General features: G+C 42.8%; 2 protein-coding genes across 2 annotated transcripts in view; one reads left to right on the forward strand and one right to left on the reverse strand.

Moving 5' to 3' along the window:
• LOC126562723 (E3 ubiquitin-protein ligase RNF185-like) overlaps positions 1-12,095 on the reverse strand; it is a 382,489-nt gene that overhangs the window by 88,701 nt on the left and 281,693 nt on the right. The gene's annotated exons all lie outside the window — the stretch shown is intronic.
• The window catches only part of LOC126561443 (uncharacterized), a 53,261-nt gene that overhangs the window by 7,802 nt on the left and 33,364 nt on the right, over positions 1-12,095 (forward strand). The window contains exons 3-4 of the mRNA XM_050217591.1: positions 250-375; positions 2,713-2,817. Of these exons, the coding sequence (XP_050073548.1) occupies positions 250-375; positions 2,713-2,817 (231 nt within the window). The remainder of the gene's footprint in view (positions 1-249; positions 376-2,712; positions 2,818-12,095) is intronic.

Genomic DNA, 12,095 nt, shown 5'->3' on the forward strand with positions numbered 1-12,095 from the left:
CGCACTTTATACACACGCACCGGCTGAAAGAAGCTACTGCACTTGATCAACGTATGGGAATTAAAAACATCTGCAACAAAATGGAAGCCTTGTTTTGTGAATATTTAGCGGAATGGGACAAAGTCATTTTACATATTGTAATGAATTTAGCTTTTCCAATTTCATGTGGTGAAAAAATAATACCAAAACACATTTCGTTGTTCCATCACTAACGCCCGTTTGCTTGTATCCCTCGCCCTCTATTTACAGATCATTTTCGACAAATTTACCGTCGGACGGTTCGACGAAGGTCTCATCGATCCGGATATGGATTCGAGCGATGCAAGCCTTACGAGCGGAGGCGATCTGCCCGGCTGTCCGGAAGGGTTCATGCAGGTAAGAATTGCGAATTGATTTGAAGGTATTTCTGTGACTGGATGCTGTTCTTTTGATAATGGTTTATTTTGGTATGGATTAGACTGAATATTTTAGGTCTTTGAGGGAAAAATTCGTTGCAATGAAAGAATTTCCGTTTGTTATGGTTCATTTCTTTTAACTTTATTTGAAATCTATCTTCAAAGTATCTTCAAAGAAAGTGGTTGTCAAACTTCAACTTTACACAGGAGTTTATGACATGTATATCTTCCTGCTTCTTTGGAGATAATTAAAGTTTCGAGTTTGCTCATGTGTAGTCTTAGCATGGATTTACGCTTATCATAAATTGATGCACAGCCGCTTGCACAGTGTGCACGGACAGACAGATTATAACTTTCTCGACCCGAAAGACATGTGGCTGACAACTCAATTAGCTTCATAAGTACTCCAACTAAACCGGTGCGGATGGTGCCGCTGCTACGTATCGATGCCCAAAACTGTAACGCCCGGTACCAATGCAAACACTTCACTTGTCCAGATAGTAGTGGTTGTTGCTACCCATCACCAAACTGCACTGCACCGCCGGTACTGCACTGACCGTCCAGCCGTTTGAGCCGCTCAAAAGGTTTATCGCAACTGACAAAACTTTACTCCATTTGCTGCACTTGTAACGTTTTCCAGCTGGACGAATGTTGCCAGCGCGCGTCAGCGCAGCACAAACCGACCAGTACGGAGTACGCCGGGAATCACTTCCCCGGGAATGAATGGAAAAGTTTTACATGTTATTGCTTACATTCGTTTGTTCTGTCGGTGGGGATGAAGGGCGGTGGAAGCACTGGTGCAGAATCTATCAGGAACTGGTTCTTAAACTACTGATAAAAGTGAAGCTGAGCCCTTTGCTTGCTTGCTTGCTTGCTTGCTCGCTAGTAGCTTAACTTTGTGAAGTTTGTTTAGTCGGAAGCCAAAAATGACCGAACTGCTGCACTCCACCATGGACCTTCGCTTGGTTCGCTTACCGTCCGGTTCACCGGTCCTGCTTCAAAGCGATGGTTGCAGCACCGTTGATCTTGTCCGCAATGGGTTCATTTTATAGCAACGCGTGTCTAGCTTCCTGCTGCAGCACTGTTGTAGCAGTGGATAACTGGTCAGCTATTGCTGCACGAGCTGGTGCACCGTACGGGTCAGAAACTGAATTTTGATGTACTTACATGCGGAAGGGTAAAATTGGATTTCCACTCGCAGGGAAAACCACCCAAAATGGGATTGGTAAAACATGTAATAAAGTTTTATCTATTTCCAAGCAATTCTCGAAATTATAGGTTCGCTTGCCGAACGAATTGGTGGGATTAGTGGTTTAGTAGTGAAGGGTTGATCGTGTGTGGGTCGGGTTTTTTTTTAATACTATTGTGCATATAAGATACAAAATAGAGTTAATGGAGTTTGTCTTGTATGACCACATGATCAAGTGGAAACATTTGGCACGGCATGTATGCACATCGTAAACTTTGAAGAAGATACATTTCCAGCTATTAGTTTAACGTATTTTGTTACAGTAGGAGCTGATTACTAAAGCTAGCATAAAAATATTATTTAAAAAAAATGATAAATATAAAGACTTTTTAAGATATTACGTGTAGGACTGAAGGAAAAATGAAGCTCGAAACGACTTCATTTTTTCAAGATCATTAAGTTCTAATTTCCAACCATAAAATAATAACAAAAGCTCCTTACTTCCCCAAACAGGTTAGGGCTTCAGTTTCGCTCATCTAAAGGTCAAAACGAATCCCATTTGTTGCTCATTGTGTATGCATCGTTTCAAAATCATGGTGCTTCGTTCCCATGCGAATGCGCTTTTCTGCCTGTCATTTAACAATCAAACTGCCAAACTCGCTCGAAAGAGTTCGGGTCTTTTCGTTTAAATTTAGTAAAGTTCGTTTTTTTGTATGTGTTTTTCATCATCAAAATGTTTGCTCCTATTCAAAGCGGCTCCCCGTTGGCAACGGAAAAGGTTCCACGAAAGCAGATAAATTTCCCAAAAACGCGTCCCCATGCATCAATCAATGTCCCGGCACGTTTGAAACCCTCCTCCAGGGGAGGAGTACCTTTTGCTGCCTGTGTAGCAATTCAATAAAACATGATCAACCTTTCGTTTTTCTGTTGCCTGTTTGTGTGTGTGTGTTTTTTTTTTTCGTTTTCTATTTCGCTTAAATGCTACACGTTCGAAAATGTTTGGTTCAACTCTTTTTCGAAAGCTTCCCCAAAGGAGAAAAGGCACGAGAACACACTACACACAAGCACCCGTATTAAACTGTTTGTATCTTTTGCTCTTTTTTTTTTCTTCCCCTCGTGCCAAACTAGCTCAGCGAATTGGGACGCCCATTCACCGGTGGATCCTGGTGCGGGAAGGCTTCCGGTCATCAGCTGTACTTCAGCGAAACATCTACGGTGACAGCATCTGTCAAGGTAATTTAAACTTCACTTTCAACTTTAGTGCACATGCACACACATACACCCACACACATCTTGTGTGTTTTGGGAGTGCTTGTGGGTGGCTGTCTTTCACCCGGACTTTGAGACAGTCGCCCCACACCCTCGGCGAACCTTTCTACCAAGTATTGGCTTTGTACCTCTTGCTGTATGGGGAGTTTTATTTTCATTTCCGGCTACACACATTCGTCTCGCCACAGCAGAAGGTTTGCTGTAAACTGCACAAAACCCATCGATGCAACGAAGGACGATAACGCTCGGTTCGACGCAGCACAATCCTGTCGGTTCCATTTCCGAAGGAAACGTTCCCGGAAAACCCAGTTTGGCACACTGCACCGAACAAGCAAAAACAATTTCCCGAACTCTCGAACCTCTCGTTCCAAAAACCAAAGACAAGCCAAGTCAGTTGACCTCCATCCAGACTTTCGGTATCCGCATGCTGCCTAATATCTGCCTGCCATGCTTTTCTTTACGCTTGCATTGCCCTGGCCTGCCCAGCCGCCCTCGTACCTAATGTCGCGAATGTTTATTTATCAACCAGCGAACAAACGGCGAACCGAAACGAACCATGACTTTCAGCCCTGCATGCAGAAGTCGTCCTTCGATTCGGCTTCATGCACACCCATACCCGGGGGCGGGTGGTGAACCCGGGGACCCGGTGGGCGTGACAGGTTTGCGAGACCTGTACGGGATTGCTGTTCTCGAAGTATCGCTTCTCCGAATTCGGTAAATCGTGTTGAAAAATGGCCACGTAGCGAAGAAACCGTGGGGCTACACATTGATAACAGCAGAACAACTCGGTCCCGGTCCTGCCAGGCGGCTTGGACGCGCAACACACGCGAGGGAAGGAACGTAATGGAAAAGTACGGATCATGTGGGGTTCGTGTACGGTTCTTCAGATTTTTTCCTTGCTCGATTCTTCCCACCCTGAGAGCACACGAAATTTACTTCCCGCATGGTACTCGGGAGACTCGGGGACCTTGGGATCTGGGGAGTACGAGTCATCCGCGTACCGAGTCAGTCGGCCGCACACGGACGTCAGTAGCAATCGAGTGGAAATATACATTTTCATTATCTTTCCATTCCATACCCGGGTGTGTGTGTGTGGTAGTTTGAGGATGAAAATTCTCTTCAACCGATAGAAGCTGGCGCTGAGTGAGCAACGATGAAGCCCAGAAACAACAGCTTGAACAGGTTTTCTACTGGCTGTTCTCGTTACCTCATTGGTGTCCGTATGGAGGTCCTTGGAGATCGGGACGGATGAGCCGATCTCAATCATCTTTGCCGTCTTTTGAGAATCCATACCAATCAGTGTGCATACACGCAACGGTGTGTGTGATGAGGGTTTGTTGGAAAAAACTGCTTCAATCGCGTTTCTCCTACCTGTACAGTTGGATGGTAAGCAAAATACTCTAAACATGCGTAATGTTTCGTGAAAATTCTACGCACGCACGTCCTGGCGCTGGAATAAGGAAGAAAAATCGATTGTTTGTAAACTTCAAAATAAGTATTTTTTTATGATGACACAAAATGAAGTAAAACAGCATTTCAAACTATGCGCAGAGTACTTATACAATTATTTACTTACTTACCAGTTGCTACCCTTTCTCACGGCCTTACCTCACTGTAAAAGTCCTCGATACGGCTCACGATCGAGCTCTGTAGTCAGCTTAATTTATCCATTCATTACATATACTACGACTGCTCTGTCCATACGAACGTGTTTAAGAAAAACATTTTATTAAATTAACAACCTTCTTATTTTGTTTTACTTGTGTTTAAAATCTTTTCTTTACATTTGACGTGTAGAAATTGGTCTCCATCCTCCATTACACTAAGTAGATACATCAATTGCGGCTTTTACCGAAATATTAAGGCCAAACAATCGCTTATTGACAGTTTTGGACGTGAATATACTCGTGGAAGAGTTGCAGAAATTATGAGTTTTTGCATCGACAATGCAGCACTTGGGTAATACTGAAAAGTTGTGGAATAAGAAAATATTTTTGGGACCGCCTGATATATGCAAAGGAAAAACCTAGAGCTAGCGTAATGCCGAAAAATTGTGGCCCGTTGTTTTGAAAAAACTTGAAACGAAAATGAGGCGCTAAGCTCTATGTTTCCTGTTCTTTTATACCTATCGCGAAGGGACGAAACATAACCAGGCATTCTTAGCGTGGGGAACGGGCTGCTGGACGATCGTCAATCTGCAGAGGGGAGCTGGCTTCCGTTGAACTGTTGAAAAAGAATCGGACTCTCAGAAATGCATCTGTTTCCGTAGGGGAGAAGATTGTCCGTTGGCCGATGACTAACGCGATCGTTCCATTGGGGCCGGATTCTGACGCACGGATGATACTTGTTGAGACTTCCAACTTCCGTAGTGAAGAATTTGTTTCTGTTGATCGACGCGACCGAACGAATGAGAGTCAACGTTAACTACGCTAGTAACGTAATTATATCTCTACAAATTAAATCTCTACACCAAATCGATTATTGTTCGTTAACAACGCTTTATGCAGCATTTGATGAATTTAATATCCGCGCGATAATTTCGTCCTTCTCGAACCTTTTTTTTGAGTAAGAGGAGCTACGCATCATCATCACTACTCTTTCGTAAATGAATCAAAATCGGTTTGATTTACATTTCCAACATACATTCTTTGTTTCATTTTCAACAAAAAATTTCAGCTAAGCTAAGTCAAGTGAAAAAGACAAACTCAAACGAATACTTCTCTCAGTTTTGTCCAGAATCTCAATCAAAAGTTTAGGAGCGAATTAAGTGGTAGTTATAATACTGAATACAATCAGCCTAAAGCTAATCAAGAAGATAAAGAGTGATTCTGCAAGCAAAAGAAAGAGCAACTTTCATAAACTTTCAAACAGTGGTTTTTTGCTTTATTCGGAATCTTCTTAAATGTGCTTCTTACATGTAGTTTTGTTAGTATTCTCCCCTGAATGTTTAAATATTCTTTTCTTCTTAGCTTAGCGGTCTACTAGGTTCAGCCGGTCATTGATCGGCTTACTAGACTAGCTAATATCACGAAAATGGACAGTCTGTCATCACTACGACTAAGCGAATGTTGGCGAATGTTGTCTCAGACACTCAAAATTAACTTTGTTCATAATAAATTCAAGCAATTTAGGCTTCATATAAAACATTGTAGATTTTTTTTCAATTCTTACAAATAAAAAACTAGCTTCCATAATACATTTATGCGTTTTTGTTATTGATCAAAATGTGATGCATTCACTCGTCTTTGTATGCTTTCGCTTAGTATGGCAATGGTGCCATCCAATGGCACTATTTACTCCGGGTGTACTGTTATACCCATACAGCGAAAACAACACAAAAAATGGATCCATTAACAATTCTGGTGGACAATTTTTCATCTTTCAGCACCGGGCGCAAATTATGCATCGGTTGCAAAACCGATTGGCAGGTTGAGCAATGTAGAGCGGAAGTATATTGCTGTAGAAAGCAATCGAACCTCACCGGCATCATCTCCGTGGGGGAGCAGTGAAAGATTCGTAAAACCGTGGGCATGGAGGTCGAGAGGGAGGTATGCAATGACAAAAAAAAAGAAGGTATACATATATGACCAAAAGCGGAACGAGAGTAACAACATACAGAGATAATCCATTCTGCACACCTTTGCTGAATTACCGATTCGTGCCGTTGCGATGCGGTCCCCAAGGAGGTTCCCACATTTTACGGGCGCGCACCAGGCGAAACGGACCGAGGGAAACACACGTTTGCAATTATTGTTCCGGGAATGAATTCCCCAACCCCCTTTTCCGGAGGTCCTATCTCCTCCCTCCCATCCTTTCTCGTCCCTCTGCCAGCAAAAGAGTGGATGTGCCCGATGTGTTCGTTATTCGCTTTTCGCCATGCACCGTGGAAATGTGTAGCGGGGCCAAATATCAGCAACATATCACGGTCGGGTTTGCTTTCGCACGTCCCAACCCATATCGAAGCCCCGCGTTTGCCATTCATTCTGTAATGAGAGAGAACTGGATATAAACAAAAAAAACAGGGGAAAGAAAAACCAGGACAGCAAAAAGCGGTGAAAGAGCTAATGGAGTCCCGGGTGAAGACTCCCGGGAGGAATTGCAACGAAATGAGCGTTAGCAAACGAAGAAACACACACACACACGGGCCCGAGGAGAGAATGGAACGTGAACATAACTCACACCATCGGGAAGCATTCGGACAGGAATGTGGAACCCAGCGGAACACGGAGAAACCGAAAAAGGAAACATTTTCACTCTGCGGCGAGAAGAATTGCTGTCTGCGGTGATGTACTGCAATATTGTTTCGCATTTCCCACCCAGTGCGATGCCACAGCACGGTGGGAGGGGGGAAGGAATTGAGAATTCACAGGAAAATGTGTATGCATTTTCATCATTTCCTACAGCACGTTTGCAGCATTGGAACCACATGGGAGTTGGATCGCTACCTTTTTTTTTTTTTTTGTTGCGTTGTTGTATTAGTCGAGTGCGAAAGAATGGCGCTTTGTGCTGTATTTTTCGATGGAAAATTTATCAATGGGGAAAAGCAGAACACGCAAAAACAGAAGAAACATTGGTTCGCGCGCGCATTCCGCCAATGTGAATTGGTAGTTTAGAAGCTGTGTGTATGTGGCCCGTTCTTCCGATTGCACTAGAAAATTGGCGATGCAGGCTGATTCCGTTGCACGAATCTCGAAGGGTTTTGTACCTCTTCTTGCTTTCTTGTTGCTGCACCCACCGGCGAATGAGAGTGTAGTAATTTGCGTCAAGCTACAGTGTACGAAATTTGGAATTGTTGGGAGAACGAAATCGCAACACAGTTCTAGCGATAACCTATCCCAGCTGTCCGTCCGGTTGGGTTGGATGTGGTTTCTAGGAATAACGATTCGTTTGGTAGTCGGGTGTGGTTGGGCATTGGTATTGTATGTTTATGGTCACAGGCGAGAGCAAAAACGATCGAGTCGATGCATGGTGGAGCAACTTAAAATCATATGCTGGTCATAAATATTTGTTATCGATGAGATTTGGAGTTTTGATAAGGTAAAACTGCTGTACCAAATAAGGTTTTTTTGGAGCATATAAATTAAATTTCATTGAATAGTTGAAACGATTGTTTCAATTTTTATGTTGCTTTAAACAAAAGTGAAGAACAGTGCTGATTTCTTTGTCCCTTATAGGTAATTATTTTGGAAGTGAGGTAGATTGAAGTGTCCCAATTCATTTCCATAATAGTAAAATCACTGAGCTAATATCCATCTAATTTTCCAGTTCTTGGGGTTCTTGTTAGTTCCAGGTAGTCTCGTAGTTTCTCTGATAACCAACTCGTTCGTATCCAGGAGCGCCGTGATATAAAATTAGACTTAAGTTCTACTGATGATGAGGAGGAAGACTTCTTATATATAAGCTTCCTCGCGGGATCATTATCCTAAGGAGACTATTCTATGTTTGGTGATCTAAGACCTAATCTAAGGTCTAATGGGTCACTGGATTCATGAAGATTGTTCGACTTCTATGACTGCTAGAAATAGATCCTTGGATTAGGACTCCTTAAAAATATCGTAGACCTACATTCTACTGTTGATGAGGAAGTTCAAGAGGAAGGAATTATCCAAATATCTCACCTAAGGGGACTTTTCAAAGAATAATTATTTAATGCTTAATCTAAGGTTTAATGTGTAACTAGATATATGAAGATCACTCAACTTCTATGACTGCTAGAAGCAGATCCTGAGACTAGGAATCCTTGAAAATATCGCATAATTATCCCTCACCCAGTATTATTATAAAATTCATTATAAAAGGGCAGTAAATAAATAAATAAAAACACTCAAATTCGCTCTACGACGACGCTCAAATTTTGGACTTATGATCATCCTTTTCCTCACCATGCATATGTTGGTGCAGTAAAGCTTATGGTGCGGTGTCCCATTCCTCCATCCCTATGCCCGCTGCATACAACGCTGGTTGTTTGTGCTTGGGAAGCATTTTTTTGTTTCTCCTCGGTGTGTCCTTTCCAACCAGGAATGCGGCGAATTTTGTATTCTTAACCATTTGCCAGACGGTACTGCATTGTACTATGCCGGTTTTTTTTACTGCAAGACCAGCACTGCTTCTGCTGGTTTAATCTCATTCTTGCTACTTCGGCTCGTTCTGCTTTTGCTTACTAATGTCTGCCAAAGGCAACACTATCCCCGAAAAAGCTTAACTCCTTCCGATAGCCGTCCGTTGCGTGTACGTTTCGTTCGACAAAGTTCATCTGGTTTTGCTTTTCCCCTTTGCAGGGAAAGCCTTTTTTGTGCTTTGCTGCGCGGAAGAGCAACAACACGACCAGTTATGATGCTGCATGCATTTTCTTTCGTCGGGATTTTTTTACGCTTTATGCTTTCGCCATTTTTTTTACCCCTTCTTCTAACCATTGCTTATTGGATTTGCATTCGAATCGAACGAATCGGAAAGCGGCAAGAATAAAAATGTGGGTAAAAGGCATTTTCCACTGGCGAGGGTTTTTTTGTTGCGGTCTGTTTCAGACAATTTTCCCATTTTCCAAACCTATCTAAAACGGGCTGGCTTTTTGTGTGTGTGTGTGTGTGTGTGTGTGTGTGTGTGTGTGTGTGTGTGTGTGTGTGTGTGTGTGTGTGTGTGTGTGTGTGTGTGTGTGTGTGTGTGTGTGTGTGTGTGTGTGTGTGTGTGTGTGTGTGTGTGTGTGTGTGTGTGTGTGTGTGTGTGTGTGTGTGTGTGTGTGTGTGTGTGTGTGTGTGTGTGTGTGTGTGCTTGTGGTTCCTTGCGCCTCAGGTTTCTGTTACTATTCCGGCATGGATTTCCCAAACACTACAACCACCACCTCCGTAGTCGTCAAAACCAATTCCTTTAGGTTTTGTAGATGTTGCACAATTAACGCATTTTTCCATTCCTTTTGCCATTGGTTTTGCGCACAAATTCTCAGGCCAGTTTTTAAGCCACAGTCTCGGGCGTCGCTTTTTTAGGCAAGCTACCGAGAAAGCATGCGATCCAGCTGGAGAGGGCGGAATTCGTGAACAGACATTTTCAACTATTCGCACCACATATGCTCGGATGCTCGATGTCGAATAGGCGCACGATGGCGCATCGTGTCGATTGAAATGCAATTATAAGTGTTTCGATTACCAATCTACTACAGCAAGAACTCCTATTAGGATTATTTTTCCATCCTCTTCCGGTTACGCTAGAGCGCTGGCAGAATTCTTATACCACAATGACTGTCGAGACAAATTTGCATGCAATACCTCGAACGGAGCATTGCATTCTGTATCTGCATCGAGTCTGCTAATTGATAACACATGTGAGAAGGGATAATTGGGGTAAGTTAGCTGGAGAAACGTACCGTAGAAACCGTTTGGTCATCTTTCTTTTGCAGTGGATTGAAATTTGATTTGCAAAATAGCTTACCAGACTGGAAAAAAAGCTTCAAGCAAGCGAATCGGTAAGAATGGTCAATTAGACATCTCTGTTACAAACAACTCTGCCAGAAAGTGTAAAGTCTTAAGCAACATGCAAAGCACCCCAAAGAATGTCTTCATGAAATTAAGAGAGAGATAGAAAAGAGCTTCCTCATCAATTATTTTCTCCTGATGCACCAATGCTTGTAACACTAGTACGAAAACACTAATTGACGGTACTTTTCGTCTTGAATTTACCCAGCAGTTGGTTGTTCTCGGGGGCAAACTGCAACCACCCGTCCTATCTACCCGATGCAACATTGTAGCATCTGATTTCATTTGGAACTACAAGGCAAGCCCAATGGAGACAACATTCAAACCGTGCAAACTTCCAGCGAAAGTCGGCTTTCGACTTTCGACGGAAGACGTAGGCCGGGTTTTAAGGAAACACAGGAAACTTGTCCGTTTGCTGCTGGGAATATTGATCGAGTACGTGCACTACAAAGAAACAGTCGAATAGAATAGGAAGAGCAAGTCATTAAACTAACGGAGTATCATTCCGGAAGCCGTTTACCGGGGAAAAACTAATTAACAACTTTTATACCTTTATACCCCGACTGGCGGTGTCAAGGCTGCAACTTGTCTCTCCTTACACACGCTACAATTTTCACCAAGATGCAACGATCAAGTACGAGAGGTTTCGTATGGTGTTTCTTATAAGAATTCCAGCGTAAGTGCGTGCACGTGTGTGTTTGTGCCCGTGGCAACAAACACGATACATTTCCACACAAAGTGCATCAAATCATCTTCAACTTCCGCAAAACGGGTGCGCTTAGAAGTCTGGAGCGAGAAAAGGTTCAAAGAACTCACTCACCTGAAACGGCAATCTAAAGTTTGCCCAAACATTCCAACCGCAGATGTTGGCACGCTTGTACGTGCGTGTAAATCGTGTTTCGAGAGCTTTGAAATTAATTTCAACTCTACAGTTGCTGCTTCCTTGGGGAAAAGCATTTTCATTCACTCCTTTTAATGGTCAACGGCTTAACATGTGCTGAGTAATATTGGAGTGAACTAGACTGGAACAAAGTCTCAGGAAAATCCAATGTTCGAATTATAAGCTTGGGATTATATGCTTTAGAAATTGTTACAGTTGTAATAAACTAGCTCAAGAACTGCACTAAAATATGAAAAACTTCATAGCGAATGTGACTTCATAAGGTCATACTCATCGACCAATTTTGATCACTTCTCCAAAATTGGCGAAGTGCTGCTCTGCTAGGCCATGTTGCATCGATCGGAAGAGATGATAATCAGAGGGCTAGGACAGCCCTGAATTGGCTGTACGACGGGTAGGGTAGGACATTCCATTTCAACGTTTTTTTAAATATTCTTCAACCCGTGCTGCCACATGTGGTCAAACTTTTCTTGAACATTCGGTCTGGGCGTCGATGTTCCCTTAGATTCAGTTATTACGGAACCCAACGTCCTTTCTTGCGGATCATCGCCAGAGTTTTGAAAACGTTGGCAAATGGTTGGCTGAGTAACCTCAAACATCTTTGCAAGTTCGTCTTGCAGTGTTGAAAGACTAAACGCTTTTACTAAAACTGCACGAGCTTATTTGTAGTCCTGATAGACAGAGCAGTATAAAACAAGTTCGAAAACATGGTAAATTATCAAAAGATTATTAAGGATCTGCAGAAGTGGGTAAGGAATCCTGAATGAACCGCCTATCTGATATGATATGAGTAAAACAGAGTCAATGAATTACATTAATGCCAGTCCAAGATCTCTTGTAGTTGTAGAAGCAGTAGTGGCCAACGCAGAAGAAGG

This window comes from Anopheles maculipalpis, chromosome 3RL (assembly GCF_943734695.1).
Source record: "Anopheles maculipalpis chromosome 3RL, idAnoMacuDA_375_x, whole genome shotgun sequence".
Classification (NCBI taxonomy): Eukaryota; Metazoa; Arthropoda; class Insecta; order Diptera; family Culicidae; genus Anopheles; species Anopheles maculipalpis.